The sequence below is a fragment of the Malus domestica genome, chromosome 13 (genome assembly GCF_042453785.1).
Source record: "Malus domestica chromosome 13, GDT2T_hap1".
NCBI lineage: Eukaryota > Viridiplantae > Streptophyta > Magnoliopsida > Rosales > Rosaceae > Malus > Malus domestica.
In genome coordinates this window covers 28,490,855-28,513,853 of record NC_091673.1, presented here as the reverse complement: position 1 = coordinate 28,513,853, position 22,999 = coordinate 28,490,855, and the positions used below count along the sequence as shown (strand labels likewise).

The window sequence follows — 22,999 nt, the reverse complement described above, 5'->3', positions numbered from 1 at the left end:
TCGCAAAGCAAAGATACATAAATTTAGACATTAAAAACCAAGGAAAGAAAACACCTAGACGATCCAATTTGGACAGCAGGTGCATCCACGAGTCTCCCTTCCTCCTTGCTGCGGCACTTGGACTTTGGACAGGTTCTTTGGGGTTATGGATGGCGTAGAATGGATGGGGGATGTGTGATGGTGTTTAGGGTTGATGGGTGGTGCGGCTAGGGATGATGTAGGGCAAAAAATATGGAATATGGTGGTGGAAGGGTGCGGCAGAGAGCAAGGAATGATTTCTGGCGTGAATTGATGTGTATGAGAGGTGGTAATCTGATCTAGGGTTAATATGAGTATATATAGGCACTTAAAACCCTAGGGGAATCAGATATGGACTTGAATAACCCAAATCCACAAGGAATTAGGCTTAGGAATCAGAATCCACAAGGGAAAAGGTCCACCAAGGTGCAGCTGAATAGGGAGAGGAAGGATAAGGCTTCTAGAATGCCTTGCAAGGCAAGGAACTAGGGCATCTAGAAGCTAGGGTGTGGCACCAATGTAGGGATTAGGGATAGGGCTTCTAGAAAGCCCCAAAACTGATAGGAAATGTAGGAAACTCACGGCAAGGAGGGGAACACTCTAGAAACTTCTCATTTGTGTCCTACAACAATTAGGAGTCCTTCTAGCATTAGGAAAACATGTCTCAATCCTCCCTTGACTTGGAATTCTTCTCCCTCTTCATCTTGGAAACCTTTCCTTCTTGGACTTGGAAAACTTCTTTGTTGCTGAAACTTGATGCCATTTGGATTTAACTTTCCTACTTCGAGTAGGAAATCTTGTTTGAGTAGTAATCTTCATCTTTTAGGAATCCCAATTCCAATAGGAAACCTATTTCAACTAGGAATCCTTGATTGATTAGGACACCTTCTTGGACTAGGATTTCATCTTCAATTTGGCTCTTTCCTACTTCAACTAGGAATCATTGCTCAAGTAGGAATCATCATCTTCAAATCTTCATTTTCGTCCAAACCCTTGGCTCCAAATATGTGATATCCAATCCAAGCTCCATTTTGCTCCAAAAGGCTCCAAATTGCTTCTTTTTATGTAATATGCCTTTAAAACCTGAGAACACAAGAAACTAGCTTAAAAGATTACTTTACTAAGGAAAAACACTATAAATGCACAAGAACAAGCTAAACTAAGGCGCATAAATATGCTCCTATCATTAGGGTCCTCCATGGACATCCCATGGAACTTTGGAATGTGGTGGAGCAAACTTGACTTTAATTCGAACTCTTCAGTTTTTCCTTGGGCAGCCGTGGGATATTGGATGCACAAGGGTATGGCATTATCCAATCCCGAGGCGGAAAGCTCCTTGAGTGTACGGTTATCGGCTGCCATACCTTGGACTTCTTCAAATATCCCTGCCATGGCCTCCTCTTGATCTTGTACAACTTCTTCTTCACACACGGGGTCAAGGCTAGGTTGTTGAGTTTTCTTCCTTCTCAAAGTCCGCTCAAAATCGTCGTCAAAGTCTAAAATATGCTCATGAACCGGATGAGATCTCCGAGTCATAAACTAGTACCTATAACAAGAAAACAAACACAATCAGTAACTAACATAAAAACACACTAAAAGAACATAAAGAAATAACAAGGGATTAGCTTTGCTAATCCCCGGCAACGGCGCCAAAAATTTGGTGCATAAAATAACTAAACACACAAATTAAACCCTCTTGTTGACAATTGTAGTATGAATAAGTAGGGATCGTTCTAGACCGGGGATTAGGAGGGATTGCTAAACACTTGAAAACTGACTTAGAAACGTAAAAACAAAGTTTAAAACACTAGATTAGACTCAAAGAATGCAAAACTAAAGTTTAAAACACTAAAACAAACCAAAAACTCAAAACAGCAACCAAAAGACTCAAAACTGCCTTAAAAACACTTTCTGGGCAGTTTTGAACACAAAGCACCAAATTGGACGAATTTGGGTTTTAACTTGTACCAAAACACTTAAAAACATAAACCAAAACACTTTCTAACTAATCTAGGACTTCAAAATAAATGGGGATTTGATTTGGACGAAAATAAACTAACAAAACAGATTGCAAAGTAAAAATTGATTTGAAAACGATTTTGGGGTTTTAAATGGATGATGGATTAGCTAGAGGCTCTTTCTCCACACATGACAAGTATGCAAACGACTCGATTTCCAGTTATTCATTCATTGAATTATGAATGACAATGCCCCAAATTAACCGTGACATCACTAGTTAATTCTCAAGTTTTCCTTGTGTTATTGGATTGGATGACATCATTCGACAACCCAAAGCATTCTTCAAAAGTTCCCTACATGACATCATAATAAAGATACAATTAAAGATCATTACGTTCAATGAAAACTATAAGCATTGACAAAGCATTTGCAACTATGACATCATGTCACCCATGCTAGGAATTGGACTTAACGCGATCGTGACTAGCGACCTTCACTACATATGAATATAAGTGTGTGACGATTATGTGAAACAACCTTATATTCTAGCATCATATTCATGCAAGCCAATTAAGTGTCGACCCCTAATTAACAAACACAAATAAGTTATTACTCGCACAGTTAAGCCAATTGCATTCACGATTCAAGAACTCATAACTGGAATTTATCAAATCAAATTGCACACATAGTCATGGCTTCGAAATCACCCCTAACCAATAGGGGTTTAGCCACTCATGTTCATAGCAAAACGAAAGGAAAAGAAATTAAACATTGAAATCATAAAACGAATTACACCTAGAATGCACCAACGATGAAGCTTGAGCATCCAAGAGTCCTTCCTTCTTTCTCCTTGGTACGGCACAAAGGTGGGTGAAGTGTTTGGGATGTGTTTTAGGGTCAGAAGTTATGGAATTGGGTGAAGGATGGGCACGGCAAAGGTGTAGTGATGGCTGAATGTTTGTAGAATTGTGTAAGGTTGTGTGAATTGGTGAATGGTAACCCTAAGGCTGCGGCAAAGCTTAGTATTTATAGAACAAGGCTCCAAAATAATTTAGGTAATCAGAAATTAAACTAAAACTTAAAGGACATAGGAAATTAGAACCAAAATACTAAGGGAAATAGGTTAAAGGGTGCGGCATGAGGAAAAAGGCAAGGGAATCTGATTTGAATGCAAGGAAATAGGAAAGAATGCTCTCCCTTGCACGGCAAGGAAGAGTAAAGGGCAGGGATTCCTGTCAAAGGTGCGGCAAAGGCTTAGGAAAGGGGTAAATGTCCTAAAACTAAAGGGAAAGGTGATTCCTTGTGCGGCAAGGCAAGAAAATTGGTGGGAAGGTGCGGCTGAATCCTAAGGACTAAGGGAAAGGGTTTTTCAAAGTCCTAAGGGGAAAAGGAAAGGTTTTTACATGGTTTAAGGATAGGGAAACATAACAAGGGGATTTGTTGCAACAAGGGAGACAAGGAGGGAACACAAAAGGGACAAGGCGCCACCTTTGTAAGGATGCTTCAATTTGTGTCTTTCTTTGTCTTCCAAGCTTCAAAACTGATTTCTTATGTCTTATAACATCTTTCTAGCCTCATTTGATCTTCAATTTCGTCCATCCTCCTTGCTCCATGCATATGCAATCCATTCCAAGCCCATTTTTGCTCCTGAAAGCTCCAAAATGCACCTTTTTGCACACTTTGACCATAACACCTGAAATTGCACGAAAATGACTTTAAACACTAAACTAACTAAGGAAAAACAACATAAATGCATGAGAACAAGCCAATTAAGTCGCATAAAAATGCTCCTATCAGGTTTTGGTTTTGACGAATTTGAAAACAAAGAAAAGAGATTTTTAAAACGAATTTTGGATGAAACTATGGATAAAACGATAGTTAGGAGGTTCTTCTCCACACATGACACACTTGCATACAAAATGATTTCCAGTTGCTTTTCAATAAGCTATGAATTCTCAACACCCCAGATTAACGGTGAATTGCACTAATTAACCCTCAGATTTTCCAAAAGTTATTGAATTGGATGATTGCATACGACAATCCAAAGCATTCCCCACAAGTTCCCTACATGAATTGCATAATAGAGATACAAGTAAGAATCATTAAGTTCTATGAAAATCATAAGCATTGACGAGGCACTCGTTACTATGAATTGCATGAAACTTATGCCAAGAATTTACTTAAAGCAATTGTGACTAGCAACCTTCACTACTTGTGAATATAAGTTCGTAACGATTAGGTGAAACTCCCTTATATTCTAGCATCAAATTCATGCATGAAAATTAAGCGTGCACTCTCAACCAACATACACAAATAAGTTTTTATACGAACGGATAAGTAAATTGAATTCACAACTTACAAAACACAACTGGATGTAATCAAATCATATTGCAAGCATGAACATGGTTTCGAATCACCCCCTAACTATGAGGGGTTTAGTTCCTCATACTCACAAAACAAAGATTATTGAATTGAAACATTGAAAACAAAAGAATGAAAACACCTAGAAACGCTCCAACAATCCAATGTCTTGAATGGCAAGCATGTCCAAGGGTCTCCTTCCTTCTTCTTTGCTGCGGCACAAGGGATGGTTGAAGGTTTTTGTGGTGATTTGTGGTGGTGGATGGATATAGGTTGGTTATGGTGAAGGGTGGAGTGCTTAGAATGGTCAGCAAGGGCCTTTATTTATAGGGGAAGGAAGGGCTACCAATTTGAAGTGGTTTTAGGGAAGGATTTATGTAGGAAAAGGAATGCGATTTTGGGTTAGAAAATAGGCAAGAAAGGTGCAGGAATTAAAGAGAAAAGGAAAGGGAAATTCGGCAGAAATTGTAGGACAGATTTAGGAATGTGTTTTGAAGCATAAAATAGGTAAAAAAAAGATGTAGGGTGCGGCATAGGGTTTTAGGGAAAAGGAAATATGTTTTAGGACATAAAATAGGAAGGAGAATCTCTCCCTTGTGCGGCAAGGGATGGAACAAAACAGGAATGTGGTTTAGGTGTAGAAAATAGGAAAGAAAGGTTGTGTCTTGTGCAGCAAAGAACTAGAAAGTAAAGGGATGGTGCGGCAATATCTAGGGCAAGTTCTAGGACTTCTAGAAACATGTAATTAGGCAACCTAACATGTTTTGAAACCCTTTTGTGGCTGGAATATAGGTGAGGAAGGATTAGGAAACTTCCTAGGCAAGAATAGAAACTTTCAAGAATGGAAACCTCCAAGAATAGAAACTTTGGTTTCCAATTCTGAACTCTTTGTTCTTCATTTTCATTTCTTCATTTCATTATTCATTCCTAGCCTCCTTTGATCTTCAATTTCATCCATCCACCTTGCTCCAAGCATAAGATATTCAATTCATGCCCAAAACTGCTCCGAAAGGCTCCAAAATGCATCTTTTTGCATACTTTGTCCTTAGAACCTGAAATTGCACGAAAATGACTTTAAACACTAAAATAACTAAGGAAAACAACATAAATGCACAAGAACAAGCTAACTAAGTTGCATAAATATGCTCCTATCAAATTCCCCCACACTTAACTTTTGCTAGTCCTCGAGCAAAATAAAACAAACAAAACACAATCTAGACCTTCCAACAATTGTCTTAGGGATTTCCAATACATATGACATGCTAAAAATCATTACTTACACAAATTTTAGTCATCCTTACCCTCGAGCACATACTTAATCATAGTCACCATTCACTAGTTCGCATATAATCCATTAAAACAACATTTTTGAATGTAGTAACATGCCTTAGAGAATTCCCTAAACTCCTTACTAGATATGCACTCAATTTTCACTCAGATTTTCTGACTACACACCCTACACTAGGTATATGTGAGAAGATTGATGTAAACATGAAAACTAGTACTCACATATGTTATAGCAAAGAAAGCACTTTTCTAGAATTATTAATGCATGTATATATATGATCTCATGAACGGAATGCTACTACTTAGAAGCGAGAACCAGTGATATCGTATGCTCATACCAATTCCAAACTCCACATATTGAAATACACAACCCTCAAGATTGAAGTCAAGGGTTGTAACGGGGCTAAGGGTATTGGCTAACAAAGAAAGGTAAGGATAAACAAAGGTTCTTAAAGAAATAATAAGCAAAGTAAGGAAACTGACACTTAGAATTCACTTTTGAATGCAAAAATCAACTTTTAAACACAAGGGAAGATTCATGCAACACTTAGGGTCAAATTCAAACTTTTGGACCCTTTCTTCAACAACCAACACATGTGAGTTCATTCTCACTTATTTTTCAACTCTTTTTCATACTTTTCACACACTTTCCTTCTTCCTTTTCTTTTTCCATGAAATTGTTTTTTATGCCCTTTTCTTTCTTTTGGCACACAAAACACACTTTGAAAACCCTTCCCCCACACTTGTTTTTCTACAAAAATTAAAAGGAATTCCCTCTAAGTCATGCTTCACTATTCTTTAAGAACAAGGGTGTGGACAGTCCTAATCTAGGCTAGGTAGGGATAAAGTGGTTAACAAAGAAAATAGGCTAACGAAGGCTCAAAGGGGGTTGAACCTACAAAACATATGACAAAAGGGATAGGCTTTTTGGCTTTGGTGGTAACTAAACAACTTCATCTTGAATATGTGTTATGCACTCAATATCATGCTTTGAATGGAACGGGCATGAGTTCTAGTATTTAGATCTATAATGATGAAACGCATTCTAAGTAGCAACCAAGCAAAGAATGATGAGATCATGCAACGACTTTAGAAAACAAGAATGCATAGATTAATAACTCTCCAAATAACGTTTAGGCTTAAGTCTCACAAGGATGTAGTGTTAGTTTGAGTTCCTTCTTTCAAGCATGTTACAAAAACTGATTTTTTTTTTCTTCTTTTGTGATTACATGTGAATTCGTAAACTATAACTACAACCAAGCATAAACCAAAGAGCATATCAAACTTCCATCCATGTTTATAACTTTCTTTAACAGTCATGCACTTAAAAACCAAATCCTCATCATTGTGTTGGAAGGTACCCTAAGACATAAACAAACACACAAAAACAACTCTTTTTGGCTTTTTCAAAACAATTTTTCAAATTTTTATCAAATTTTCGGATTTTTACTTCAACACACACCAAACAGCTCAAAATGCACTAAAAACACTTAAAAACAGTGAGAAACAACTTTAGAGAGGATAGGTAATAAAACCCACGAATTTGCATCAAAAATACTTTGTTATCCCCCCACACTTAAATCAAACATTGTCCTCAATGTTTTAAGCATAAACTCACAGAAAGCAAACAAACAAAAAAAACAACTAAGTTTGATAAAATAAAGGCAGCAAAGATAAGGGTTTAGGAACGCAAATCTGAGTGTGGAGTGAAAGTTCCATCGTTCCTAAGTTGAATGCATGGGTTGCCTCCCAAGAAGTGCTTGCTTTAACGTCTTGCAGCCGGACGATGCTTCCATTCAAACTTCCCTAGGTCCCACGGCATGGAATTGATCCTTGAATGGAAGGTGATACTTGAAGTGATCCGGCAATGGTTTACATTCGAGAGTGGGTGCCTAAATCATTAACAACATGTAAGTATAAAACGTAATGGAAATTGACTTACTTTTTCACTCCGTTAAGAACTCAAGGACGAACACCACTTCTTTGAAAGTTTCAAAGACTTTGAATTTAGCCAGATTTACTACGATGGTTGATGCAAAATATATGAGCACACAAATTAAACCCTCTTTTTATCAATTGTAGCAAAGTATGTAAGTAGGGATCGTTCTAAACCGGGGATTAGGAGGGATTGCTAAACACTTGAAAACTGACTTAAAAACATAAAAACAAAGTTAAAACACTAAACTAGACTCAAAGAATGCAAAACTAAAATTTAAAACACTAAAACAAGCCAAAGACTCAAAACAGCAACTAAAAGACTCAAAACTGCCTTAAAAACACTTTCTGGGCAGTTTTGAACTCTAACACAAATCTGAACGAATTTGAGTTTTAACTAGAATCAAAACACTTAAAAACACAAACCAAAACACTTTCTAACTAATCTAAGACTTCAAAATAAAGGGGAGATTCGTTTTGACGAAATTGAAACAAAACACAAACTTTGTAATTAAAACAGATTGTAAAACAATTTGGGAGTTTAAATGGATGATTGATTAGTTAGAGGCTCTTTCTCCACACATGACATATATGCAAACGATTCGATTTCCAATTATTCCTTCGTAGAATTATGAACGACATTGCCCCAAAATAAACCGTGACATCACTAACTAACTCTCCGATTTTCCTTGTATTATTGGATTGGATGGCATCATTCGACAACCCAAAACATTCTTCAAAGGTCCCCTACATGACATCATAATAGAGATACGATCAAAGATCATTACGTTCAATAAAAACCATAAGCAATGACAAAGCACTTGCAACTATGACATCATGTCACACATGCTAGGAATTGAACTTAATGCAATTGTGACTAGCAACCTTCACTACATATGAATATAAGTTTGCAACGATTATGTGAAACATCCTTATACTCTAGCATCATATTTATGCATGCCAATTAAGTGTCGACCCCTAATTAACAAACACAAATAAGTTATTAATCAAATAGTTAAGCCAATTGCATTCACGATTCAAGATTTCATAATTGGAATTTATCAAATCAAATTGCACACATAGTCATGGCTTTGAAATCACCCCTAACCAATAGGGGTTTAGCCACTCATGTTCATAGCAAAACGAAAGGAAAAGAAATTACACAATGAAATCATAAAACGAATTACACCTAGAATGCACCAACAATGAAGCTTGAACATCCAAGGATCCTTCCTTCTTCCTTCTTGCTGCGGCACACAAGGGGGGTGAAGTGTATGGGATTTTGGGGTTTATGGATGGTGTAGAAGGGTGGAATGGTGTTTGGGATGGATGTATGGTGCGGCTAGTAGTGTTTTTGGGCAGAAACTATGGAGAATTGTGAAGGATGGACGCGTCTAGGAGTGGTGGCTGGTTTCTGGCGTGAATGGGATTGATTGGGGATGTTTGTGGCTGCACAAGGAAGTTTATTTTAAAGGAATTTAGGAAATAAAACCCTAGGTTAATTAGGTAAACAGAAATTAAGTCTAAAGCTTCTATAATTAAGGAAACAAATCAGAAAACTAAGGGAAAATAGGCTAAAGGGTGCGGCACTAACTTAAAATAGATTAGGAAAGTGTTTAAAAGCAAGGAAACAGGAAATAACTCTCTCCCTTGCACGGCAAGGAAGAGGAATGGGCAAGGTGTGCGGCTGTGATGTAGGAAAGGTTTAGGGAAAGGTTTAAATGTCCTAAAATTGAAGGGAAATGGTTCCCTTGCACGGCAAGGGAAAGGGAAGGTGGGAAAGGTGCGGCAAGGATGTGGACCATGCAAGGATTGTGTAATTTGTATCCTAGAATGATTAAAAGGCCTTCAAAGTTGCTGGAACATAAGGACAATTAGGATTTAGGAAATGTCAAACCAAGATAGGAAACCTTGGCTTAACTTTCCTACTTCAAGTAGGAATCCTTGTTGGAGTAGGAATCCTTGTTCTTCTAGGAATCCTCTTGTGATTAGGAATTCTTCTTCAATTAGGAATCCTTCGTTGATTAGGAAACCTACTTTCTTCAAGTCTTCAATTCATCCATTCCTTTTGCTCCAAACATGTGATCACTATTCCAAGCTCAATTTTGCTTCAAAAGGCTCCAAAATGCATCTTCTTGCATCCATTGACCTTAAAACCTGAAAACACACAAAAGTGACTTTAAACACTAAAATAACTAAAGAAATGTTGGAAATATGCCCTGAAAGTCAATCTTTGGAAGAAACCTTTCAGAACAAATGAATCGATGTATGGATGACTCTTATACATCAAATGGCAAAGATACTAATTAGGACTATCTCAATAAAGGATATATGTCCTTATTAATGAATCCATGGACAATGGATCGATTGAAGAAGTAATCTAATGATGTTAGACTACAGAGACCTTCTTCACATAACCATTATGTCCAAAAAGGTTCCTGGTCATTGGATTGTCGGAGGGACACTGACAATGCTTAGACCGGTACATACTGTGTCTACTTTAAATGGAAGAATGGAAAGTCTCATCCCATTTGTGTAGTGACACTAAGACAAGTATGTAGGTGCTCATTAAGGGAATGAGTTCACTGAACACAATCGAACGAGAGTACTTGCATGGAGGTCTACTCACATGTCAAGCAAGTAACTCTAATGGTTGGAATAATGTAAGTAGTCCTTTGACCTGAGGCATCGTCGTTGTCTTGTGGCTAAGTACTTAATCTTTGATTATGTCAAAGTCACCCCATTCGCGGATGTCCACGGCATAATTGGGGTTAAGCCACTTAGTCATGAAGGCAAGTGAATGCGCAACAAGGAATCTCTAATCCTCGATTAGAGAGGAAGAATACTCTAAGATATGATTCGGGAATCTTCGGCCGAAGTATCGAGCGTAATAAAGGAAAGCGTTCTTATACGACTCAAATGAATCATATAAGAAGGAATAATCACATTAGGGGTTTGACATAATATATCCATATCCTAGTAATGTGATTAAGAGTATTGTTTTAGAGAATGATCGAATTACATTGTAATTCCAACTGAATAGGTTCTCCGAACAACTTCTACATTAGCTTGGGTAGCTATGACATATGGTTAGATGTCACTCATAGCTTGTGAGTTCTTCTAGATGATTAAATGTAGTCATCAAAGAAGAAAGGTGAATTAAAAGGAAGTTTTTAATTCACTAAGTGATTGGATTAAATATAATCAATTGGATTGATGTCAATCACCTCACTGCCTTGCTAATTAGAACCTAAAATGATTGTACACCGATACATTCTTGTAGTGAGTAATTAATGGATGATGGAAATAATTAATTGGATTAATTAAGTGTTGTGATTAATTTAGAAAGTCTAAAGAAATCATAATAGCTATAAAAGATCGTTTTGGGCTTAAAGAAACGTTCGGGTTTAATTAGGCCCATTGGGCCTAAACCCATTGGGCTTTTATTCAAGCATTGGATGACTAGAAATAAAAAAGAGCCCAAAGCCCAAACCAACACAAAGGGGCGGGCCCTTGCAAGTGGAGAGGGAGAGATATTTAGTCAAGTTGTTGACTAGGTTTCTTTTTGTCTATATAAGGAACTTTATAGAGTTTTAATCCTTAGGGTTTTTGTGTGTTTTAAAACAACAAAGAGGCTAAAGAAAACATCTCTCTAAAACCACAAAGGCCGGCCACCTAGAGGGTGAATTAGCTAACAATCTTTCACCCTTTTGGTTATTCCTCCATCCATCTCACTACACTAGTGGGTGTGGATATTTAGAGGTCTTCTCCTTTGGAGACTAAAGGAGAACCTTGGAGCACTCTTACTAACAAAGTGGAGGAGGCAAGGAGGGAGGCTAGGCTCAAGGACTTCAAGGAGCAAAGGACTTGGAGGTGGTCCATCCTTGGTCTAAAATCAAGATCAAGAGGTATAGATCTATACCTTCACTTTATTCTTAACTTAAATGTTTTAGATGCATTATATATAAACCTATGAACCTTGAAGGGGATTTGCATGACTATAGCTTTGATATTATTTGATAAATTGCTTCTGTTGCTCATGTATATAAATTTTGAATTGTATATGCATGCTAGTCATTTAGAAATCCCATGTGTTAAACTCATAATTTTTCGTTCAAGAAACACAACGTAAAAGCACGAGAACAAGCCAATTAAGTCGCATAAATATGCTCCTATCAATGGTTGTGATTTGTCCCGTGTCATCAAACTCAACTTCTTTTGGTTTTGTTGTTTGAAATACGTCCTCTTTGATGAATTCTTGATATTCTCCAGCCACTACTTTCTCTTGAATCATTCTTCTTGGTGTACAAAGTCCTTTGAACAATTCAAAACAATCTAGAACTTGCTTTGTTGCACCAAGAATTGGAATATCATTTTGCACCTTGGGAAGAGCTTCCACAATGTCTTTTTCACTCTCTTCTTGCTTGGGAATAAAAAACCTGCGAGGAAAATGGACATTGGGTGGAATAGGGTTAGAATTAACGAAAATTGGACCCAACTTACCTGTATTGGACAGTGGTGGAGCATTGGGAGGCTGCGGCAAGGGTAGTGGAGCAAGGGTAGGCTGCGACAAGGGTGGTTCTTCCCTTGCCGTGGCCTTGTCATCCTCTTCTTCTTCGAACAACAGCTGTTCATCCATGTTTTGGATTGGTTTGGATGTTTTTAGGCTTGTTCCAACCTCCATGCAGACCAAAGTGATAGCTCATGGATTTCAAAATTTTCCTTCAAATTTTCTATAGTTGAGTTGGAGAGTTCACTTTGCTCTTGAATTTGTGCCATGAACTCCATAATCTGCCCAATTTGCACCTCCAATTTGCTCGTCTTCGTGGCTTGATTTTGCATCTCTTTGTTTTGATTTTCTACTTCCTGATTCAAAGAGGTGAGTAACTTATTCAACATATCATTATCCAGAGATGTATTGATGTGAAAATTACTTGACACACAAATTAAACCCTATTGATGACAATTGTAGCAAAGATGTAACTAGGGATCGTTCTAAACCGGATATTAATTAGGGCTGCTAATCTATTCTAATTAAACTCTAAAACACTAAACTAGACTTAAAAACACAAGAATGGACTCTATAGACTCTAAACTGACCTAAAATACTCAAATCTGCAAAACTAAATGAAATTGACTCAATTCTCGACCTAACAAGTGATTTGGACGAAATTAAAACTTACTTTGACTCAAAAGATTAAAAGAAAACAGATTGTAACTTAACTAACTCAAAAAACACTTAAAAGACTCCAAACAGCACAATACTAACAATTAGACTCAAAACAGATTTTAGAGATGAAATTGGACGAATTTAAGACTAAACTAAGACCCAAACAATGTTTATGGACTAAACCTAACCTATATTGACTCAAAACACTCTAAAGAACCTAATTAGGACAGATTCTGACCTAATAACATAAAACAGAAAAGGGTGTTTGATTTCTGACGAAATTGAATTAAAACTAAACAAATTGCAAATCAAAGTAAACTAAAACGAAATTAAGATGAATTCAATGGTGAAAAGCTAGTTAGAGGATCCTTATCCACATATGAACATATGCAACATAAATCAATTTCCAGTATTGTTTCTTTAAACCATGAACGACAATGCCCCAAATTAATCGTGAATGCACAAATTAACTATCAGATTTCCCTAAATTCATTGAATTGGATGAATGCATGCAATAACCTAAATTATTCTTCTCAAGTTCCCTATATGAACAGCATGATAGAGAAACATTCAAAGATCATTAAATTCCATGGAAATCATAAGCATTGACAAGGCAATTATAACTATGAAATGCATGATACTTTTGCCAAGAATCTACTTAACACGATTGTGACTAACAATTTCCACTACTTGTAATTACAAGTTCCTAACGATTAGGTGAAAGTCCCTTATAATTTAGCACCAGATTCAAGCATGCAAACTAAGTAGGCCTCCTTAATCAACACACAAGAATAAGTTATCAATCAAATAGATAAGTAAATCGCATTCATATTTTACGAAACAATAACTGAAAGGAATCAATTCATATTAACATATGTCCATGGCTTCAAATTCACCAGTAACTAATAAGAATTTAGTTCCACATGTTCATATCAATTGAAAAGCAAATTGAAATAGACATCGAAACTGAAACGAAGGAAGAAAGAACTCTTAAAACTCCCAAGGATGCAGATGGCTTGTGCACAAGGCCCTCCTTCATCAATGGAATGCACGACAAGGCTCTCCTTCTTCTCCAAAAGGTGCGGCAGAGATGTATATGGATGTAGGATGGGGTTTTGTGATGTTGAATGGTGATTAGGGTTGCGGCAAGGTGTTTCTGAATGGTGTGAAGGGTGGTGACGAATTTAGGCTTTAAAAACACATATATATAGGCACGGCAAAGCTAGGGTTTTCACAAAATCTGATGGGAAAAGGTAAGGGTTTTGGAGATTAAAGGCATGGCCCATCCAAGGGAGAAAAGAATTAGGGTTTTATGCAGATTTTTAGGCTTCTAGAACACTAGGTGCGGCACAACCCTAGGGTGGATGGATTAGGGTTTAAACTTAGTAGAAAATAAAGGATTAGGGCCCTAGGGTGCGGCATGGGCTTAGAACAAAGCTGAAAAAGGATTAGGAAACTTCCAATTCAAGAGTAGAAACTTTCAAGAATGGAAACCTCCAAGAATAGCAACTTCCAACTTTAGAAACTTTGGTTTCCAATTCTGAACTCTTTGTTCTTCATGTTCGTTTCTTCATTTCTTGCCTCCTTTGATCTTCAATTTCATCCATCCATTTGACTCCAAGCATGTGATATCCATTTTATGCTCAAAACTGCTTCAAAAGGCTCCAAATTGCACTTTCTCGCCAACTTTGTCATTTGGACCTACAAACACACGAAAATAGCTTAAAACACTATAATAACCACAAACTAACTATAAAAGTGCAAGAAAACAAGCTAACTAAGTTGCATAAATATGCTCCTATCAAATTCCCCCACACTTAGCTTTTGCTAGTCCTCGAGCAAAACAAAGGAAACAAAACAAACAAAACATAATCTAAACCTTCCAACATTTGCCTCAGGGATTTCCAATGAAACATGACACATTAAAAATCACCACTCACATAGTTTTTAGTTATCCCTACCCTCAAGCGCATACTTAATCACAGTCACCACTTACTAGTTCGCATTTAATCACATAAAACAACATTTTGAATGTAGTAACATGCCTTAGAGAATTCCCTCAATTCCTCACCAGATATACACTCTATTTTCACACAGAATTTCTGACTACACTCCCTATACTAGGTATATGTGAGAAGATTGATGTAAATATGTAGACTAACACTCACATAAGTTATAAGCGAAGAAAGCACTTTCTTGAATTATTAATGCATGTATATATATATATATATGATCTCACGAACGGAATGCTACTACTTAGACATGAGAACCAGGGATACCATATGCTCATACCAATCCCAAACTCCACATATTGAAATACACAACAACCAAGATTAAAGTCTAAGGGTTGTAATGGGGCTAAGGGTATTGGCTAACAAAGAAAGGTAAGGAAAACAAACGTTCTTAACGCAATAGTCAGCAAAGTAATGAAATTGACACCTAGAATTCACTTTTGAATGTAGAAATCAACTTTTAAACACAAGGGAAGATTCATGCAACACTTAGGGTCAAATTCAAGCTTTTTGGACCCTTTCTTCAACAACCAACACTTTAGAGCACTTTTTCACATATTTTTTTAGCTCTTCTTTATTCTTTTCACAACTTTTCTTTTTCCTTTCTATTTTCCATGAATTTTTTTTTTTTTTTTTTTAACCCGTGCCTCATTTCTTCCCCCACACTTGTTTTCTGGAACAATGTTGAACAAAAGGAATTTCCTCTAATTTTTTATCCACTATACTTTAAGAACAAGGGTGTGGGTAGTCCTATTCTAGGCTAGGTAAGGATAATGTGGCTAACAAAGAAAATAGGCTAATTAAGGCTCAAAGGGGTTAAACCTACAAAAACAAATGCATGGAATGAAGGCTTTTTGGCTCTGGTGGTAACTACTAACAACTTCATCTTGCTATATGTTATGCATTCAATTTTAAGTTTTGAATGAAACGGGTATGAGTTCTAGTATTTGGAACTAAAGTGATAAAACGTATTCTAAGTAGCAACCAAGCAAAGAATAATGAGATCATGCAACGACTTTAGAAAACAACAAATCACAAATTACTAACTCTCCAAATAAAGTTTAGGCTCAAGTCTCTCAGGGTTGTAACGTTAGTTTGAGTTCCTTCCTTCAAGCATGTTACAAAAACTTATTTTTTTTCTTTTGTGATTACATGTGAATTTGTAAACGTTAACTACAACCAAGCATAAAACAAAGAGTATATCGAACTTCCATCCATGTTTGTAACTTTCTTTAATAGTCATGCAATTAAAAATCAAATCCTCATCATTGTGTTGGAAGGTACCCTAAGACACAAACAAACATGATAGGAGCATATTTATGCGCCTTAGTTAGCTAGTTCTTATGCATTTTTGTTATGTTTTCTAAGTTAAAATAGACGTCTAAGCTACTTTCATGTGTTTTCAGGTTTAAAGGGCATATTACCTAAAATGATGCAATTGGGAGCTTTTGGAGCAAAAGTGAGCGTGGATTGGAAAGTACATGCTTGGAACACAAGGTTTGGACAAAATTGAAGATTTGAAGATTTGAGGATTCCTAGTCCAAGAACGATTCCTAGTCCGAGGAGGAGTTCTAATTGAAGACGGATTCCTAATCAACGAGGGATTCCTAGTTGAAGATGGATTCCTAGAAGAACGAAGATTCCTACTCAAACGAGGTTTCCTACTTGAAGTAGGAAAGCTAAGCCTAAAAGTTTCCACTTTGGGTTGATCTTTCCTAAACCTACATGGCCTTGACTTTTAGCAACATTAGAAGGTTCCTAAGCGTTGGAAGACACAAAGAATGGTTATAGAACATTTTCTCATCTTTGCCATGGGTTAGGCCTCATTCTCTCTTGGTTTTGGGCTTTCTAGAAGCCCTATCCACATTCCCTAAGTGTGTGCCGCACCTGGGCTTTCTAGAAACCCTTTGCCTTGCCTTGCAAGGCTTTCTAGAAGCCCTAACTTTAGCCCATTAAACCAGCTGCACCCTAGGCCTTTTTCCATTCAAAATCTGATTGTTTTAACCTATTTTCTGGTGGATTTGGGTTTGTAGAAACCCTAATCTGATTGCTAGGGTTTTGGTGCTTATATATATACTCATTAAACCCTTTGGCCGAAAATTACCACCTCTCATATTCATTCTACACGCCAGGAACCCTAGTTCTAAATCTGCCGCAGCCATCCCCATCCATTCTCCATATTTTCTAACCCTAAACACTGATGTGAAAATTAACTAGCACTCAAATTAACCCTCTTCTTATCAATTGTAGTAAGTATGTAAGTAGGGATCGTTCTAGGCCGGGGATTAGGAGGGATTGCAAAATCACTTGAAAACTGACTCAATTACATAAAAACAAGTTTGAAACACTAAACTAGACTCAAAGAATGCAAAGCTAAACTTTAAAATACCAAAACAAAACAAAAGACTCAAAACAGTACCAAAACACTCAAAACTGCCTTAAAAACACAATCTGGGCAGTTTTGAACACTAGACACAAACTTGGACGAAATTAGGTTTTAACTTGACTCAAAACACTTAAAAACACAAACTAACTTGACTTCTAACTAATATGACTCAACAAAGAAAAGGGGGATTGATTTTGGACGAATTTGAAAACAAAACAAAACTTTGTAAAATGAACAGATTTTAAAACGAATTTGGTTTAAATGAATGGATGGTAAGCTAGCTAAGGGGTTCATCTCCACACATGTTATACTTGCATTCAAAACGATTTCCAATTGCTTTTCAAAACCCATGAATTCTCAACGCCCCAAGTTAATTAGGTCCGCTTAAATTAACCTTCAGATTTTCCTAACGTTATTGAATTGGATGATTGCATACGACAACCCAAAGCATTCCCCACAAGTCCCCTACATGATTGCATAATAGAGATACAAGCAAAAATCATTAAGTTCTATGAAAACCATTAGCATTGACGAAGCACTTGTTACTATGATTGCATGAAACTTATGCCAAGAATTTACTTAACGCGATTGAGATCATCAACCTTTACTACTTGTGAATATAAGTCCATAACGATTAGGTGAAATTTCCTTATATCCTAGCATTCAATTTATGCATGATAATTAAGCGTGCACTCTCAACCAACACACACAAATCAATGTAATTCACATAGATAAGTAAATTGAATTCACAATTTATGAAACGCAATTAGAAGTAATCAAATCATATCGCAAGCATAAACATGTATTTCGAATCCCCCCCTAGCCAAGGGGGGGTTTAGTTCCTCATACACACAAAACAAAGAGAATTGAATTTAAACATTGAAACCAAAGGAAAAGAAACACCTAGAAATTCCAGCGACGCGAACTTGAATTGCATGAACTTCCAAGCTTCCTTCTCCTCCTCCTTGGTGCGGCAAGGACCTTGGACAGGTTCTTTGGGGTTATGGATGGCGTAGAATGGATGGGGGATGTGTGATGGTGTTTAGGGTTGATGGGTGGTGCGGCTAGGGATGATTTTGGGCAGAAAATATGGAATATGGTGGTGGAAAGGTGCGGCAGAAATCAAGGTTTAATTTCTGGCGTGAATGGTTATGTATGAGAGGTGGTGATCTGATCTAGGGGTTAATATGAGTATATATAGGCACTTAAAACCCTAGGGTAATCAGATATGGACTTGGATAACCCAAATCCACAAGGAAATAGGTTTAAACAATTAGATTTTGCAAAGGAAAAGGCCTCCTAGGTGTGGCAGGTAAGAGATAAGGTGGATAAGGCTTTTAGAAAGCCTTGCAAGGCAAGGAAATCAGATTTCTAGAAGGGAATAGGTGCGGCACTAAGGGATAAGGCTGATTGTGAAGGGATAAGGTGTCCTAAAGTGTTTAGGACTCCTCTTTGCAGCTGAAATCTTTGTACATTAGGATTAGGAAAGTTTGTCTTTGTCAATCCTTCTTCATCTTGGATTCCTTTTCCTTCTTAGACTTGGAAAACTTCTTTGTTGCTGAAACTTGATGCTATTTGGATTTAACTTTCCTACTTCAAGTAGGAAACCTTGTTTGAGTAGGGAACTTCATCTTCTAGGAATCCCAATTTCACTAGGAAACCTATTTCAACTAGGAATCCTAATTCAACTAGGATTCCATCTTCAATTAGGGACTTTCCTACTTCAACTAGGAAACCTTGTTCAAGTAGGAAATATCATCTTCACATCTTCAATTTCGTCCATCCTCATGGTTCCAAGCATATGATCTTCATTCCAAGCTCTAATTTGCTCCGACAGGCTCCAAAATGCACCATTTTGCATACTTTGCCCTTAAAACCTGAAAACACATAAAACTAGCTTAAAAGACTACTTTAACTAAGGAAAAACAACGTAAATGCACAAGAACAAGCTAACTAAGGTGCATAAATATGCTCCTATCAAACACCATTGCCGCAACCTCCCATCCACCCTAAATACTACCACCTTATTCCATACCCATTCATCCATATACCTAAGTCCCTAAATCTATCCCTAGACCCTTTGCCGCAGCAAGGAGGAGGAGGAGAAGCCTTGGAACGTTCATGCCATTCAAGTTTGAGTTGCTGGAAGTTTTAGGTGTTTCCTTTCCTTTGATTTCAATGTTTAATTTCTATACTCTTTGTTTTGTGCGTATGAGGAACTAAACCCCCCCTTGGCTAGGGGGGATTCGAAACCATGTTTACGCTTGCTATATGATTTGATTACTTCTAATTGCGTTTCATAAGTTGTGAATTCAATTTGCTTATCTACAAGAATTAAAACTGATTTGTGTATGTTGGTTGAGAGTGCACGCTTAATTTTCATGCATAAGTTTGACGCTAGGATATAAGGGAATTTCACCTAATCGTTATGAACTTATATTCACAAGTAGTAAAGGTTGTTGATCACAATTGTGTTAAGTAAATTCTTGGCATAAGTTTCATGCGCTTTCATAGTTACGAGTGCCTCGTCAATACTTATGATTTCCATTGAACGTAATGATCTTTTATTGTATCTTTATCATGCACTTTCATGTAAAGAACTTTTGAAGAATAATTTGGTTGTGATGTGCTATTTCCATTCAATTCAATGACACAAGGGAAATCTGAGAGTTAATTTAAGCGGACCTAATTAACTTGGAGTATTGAGTGTTCGTGGGTTATTGAAAAGCAATTGGAAATCGTTTTGTATGCAAGTATAACATGTGTGGAGAAGAACCCCTTAGCTAGCTTCCCATCCATTCAGTTTTATTAATTTCGTTTTACAATCTGTTTGGTTTGCTTAATTTCTGTTTTGTCTTAATTTTCGTCAAAATCAATTCCCCATTTATTTTGAAGTGTTAGATTAGTTAGAAATCAATTTAGTTCATGTTTTTAAGTGTCTTGAGTCAAGTTATAGTCTAATTTCGTCCAAATTAGTGTTAGGTGCTCAAAACTGCCCAGTAAGTGTTTTTAAGGCAGTACAGAGTGTTTATTTGCTGTTTTGAGTCTTTTGGTTTATTTTGATGTTTTAGAGTTTAGTTTTGCATTCTTTGAGTCTAGTTTAGTGTTTTAAACTTTGTTTTTATGTTTTTGAGTCAGTTTTAAGTGATTTAGCAATCCTTCCTAATCCCCGGCCTAGAACGATCCCTACTTACATTCCATACTACAATTGATAAAAAGAGGGTTTAATTTGTGTGCTTATATATTTCACATCAAAACACACAAAAACAAGTCTTTTTGGGTTTTTCAAAACAATTTTTCAAATTTTTATGAGATTTTTGAATTTTTATGTCAGAAACACTGAAATGCACCAAAACAGCTTAAAAAAACTTAAAAACAGCAAGGGACAACTTTGGAAGTTATGGGTGATAAAATCCCACGAATTTGCAATAAAAACACTTGATTACCCCCCCCCCCCACACTTAAACCAAACATTGTCCTAAATGTTTCAAACATAGACTTACACATATGCAAGCAAACAACACGACTAACAAACACGACAAACATGTCAAAGTAAAAACAAGAAAGGGTAGAGTTTAAGAACGCAAATCTGGTTATGGGGCTCGAATTCCTTCAATCCCTTGTTTGAACACATGGGTTGCCTCCCAAGAAGCTCTTGCTTTAACGTCTTCCAGCCGGACGATACCTCTATTTAAGCTTGAATAGGGCCCATGGCATGGAGGGGTATGTCCTCCATGGCATGCTCCTCAAATGTCTCATAGTAGGGCTTCAAACGGTGTCCATTGACCTTGAATTCATGTCCCGTCTTCAAACTTTGAATTTGGACTGCACCATGAGGAAAAACATTAGTAATGACAAAAGGTCCAATCCATTTAGAACGCAACTTACCCGGAAACAACTGAAGATGGGAATTGAAAAGTAACACTTTCTGCCCTATAGAGAATGTCTTGCCACGAATCATCTTGTCATGTGTGGCCTTTGCTTTCTCCTTGTAAATGAGAGCGTTCTCATAAGCTTCCTTCCTAATCTCCTTAAGCTCATTCAATTGCAATTTCCTATGGATCCCAGCGGCATCAATGTCCATATTGAATGTTTTGACGGCCCAATGTGCACAATGCTCCAATTCAACCGGAAGATGACATGGTTTCCCATAGATGAGCCGAAATGGGGACATCCCAATTGGTGTTTTGTAGGCCGTTCTATATGCCCACAATGCATCATTTAAGCGCAAGTTCCAATCTTTTCGAGTTGGTCCCACTGTCTTCTCCAAAATTTGCTTGATCTCTGGTGCGTAAAATAACTAAACACACAAATTAAACCCTCTTTTGTCAAATTGTAGTAAAGATGTAAGTAGGGATCGTTCTAAACCGGGGATTAGGACGGATTGCTAAACTCTTGAAAACTAACTCAATAATGTAAAAACAAAGTTTAAAACACTAAACTAGACTCAAAGAATGTAAAATTAAAAGTTAAAACACCAAAACAAAGCAAAGGAACCAAAACAGCAAATAAACACTCAAAACTGCCTTAGAAGCACAATCTGGGCAGTTTTGAATACCAACACAAATTTGGACGAATATATGTTATAACTTGACTCAAAACACTTAAAAACACAAATCAAAACACTTTCTAACTAATCTAAGACTTCAAAATAAAGGGGGATTTGTTTTGGACGAAAATTGAAAACAAAACAGAAACTTTAAAACAAAACAGATTGTAAAACGTTTCGGATGAAAAGGATGGATAAAAGGCTAGTTAGGAGGTTCTTCTTCACACATGACACACTTGCAAACAAAATGATTTTCAGTTGTTCTTCCAATAAATTATGAAACTCAACACCCCAAGTTAATTAGATACGCTTAAATTAACCTTCAAGTTCTCCTTAAGTTAATGAATTGGATGGGAAAGCGCATACAACAATTCAAAGCATTCCTCAAAGGTTCCTTACGTGATGAGCACAATAAAGATACAATCAAGAATCATGAAGCACAATGAGAACTATAAGTGTTGACGAGGCATTCGTTACTATGATGAGCATGAAACTCGTGCCAAGAACTCATTCAACGCGATCGTTTTCAAGCGACCTTCACTACTTGTGATTATAAGATTGTAACTATTAGGTGAAACTCCCTCATAATCTAGCATCATATTCATGCATGAAAACTAAGCGTGCACTCTCAATCAACATACACAAATAAGTTATCAATCAAGTAGATGAACGAATTGAATCCACAACTTATGAAATAACAACTGAATGTAATCAAATCATATTGCAAGCATGTACATGGTTTCGAATCACCCCCCAACTAAGGGGGTTTAGTTCCTCATACTCACAATACAAAGTTTATTGAATTGAAACATTGAAAACATAAGAAAGATTACACCTAAAAGTTCCAGCAATCTGCAATAGACTAGCAAGCACATTCAAGAGCACTCCTTCTTCCTTCTTGCTGCGGCACAAGGTATGGAGATGGTTTGGATGGGTTTTCTATGATGGAGAATGGTGGGAAGGTGTCTAGGATGGTGTATGGCACGCTAGGAAGGTTTGGGGTCAGAAAATATGGATTCGGGTGAAGGTTGGGCACGGCAAGGGTAGGGGAATGGTTTCTGGCTTGAATAGATGTGAATGGGTGTGTGTGGAATTTTTTGTGGCTGCAACAAGGAGGTTTATTTAAAGGAAAACAGAAATTAAAACCCTAGGTTGATTAGGAAATCAGAAATTAAGTCTAAGGATTCTAGAATTAGGAAATAAAATCAGAAACTTAAAGGAAATAGGCAAGGATATGCGGCAATTACTTAAAACACAAAAGGAATGTGTTTTAAGTCAGCTTTTGGGAAAGAAACCCTCTCCCTTGCACGGCAAGGAAGAGG

The 22,999-nt window shown here is 37.0% G+C and overlaps 1 protein-coding gene across 1 annotated transcript; it reads right to left on the bottom strand.

The window, feature by feature from the left end:
- Nucleotides 1-20,819: 20,819 nt before the first annotated feature.
- LOC114823091 (uncharacterized) lies at nucleotides 20,820-21,212 on the bottom strand. Its single transcript, XM_029098425.1, has 2 exons — nucleotides 21,017-21,212; nucleotides 20,820-20,953 (listed from the first exon to the last, which is right to left on the bottom strand). Exons 1-2 carry the CDS (start codon nucleotides 21,210-21,212, stop codon nucleotides 20,820-20,822), a joined length of 330 nt encoding a protein of 109 aa, XP_028954258.1.
- Nucleotides 21,213-22,999: the final 1,787 nt, after the last annotated feature.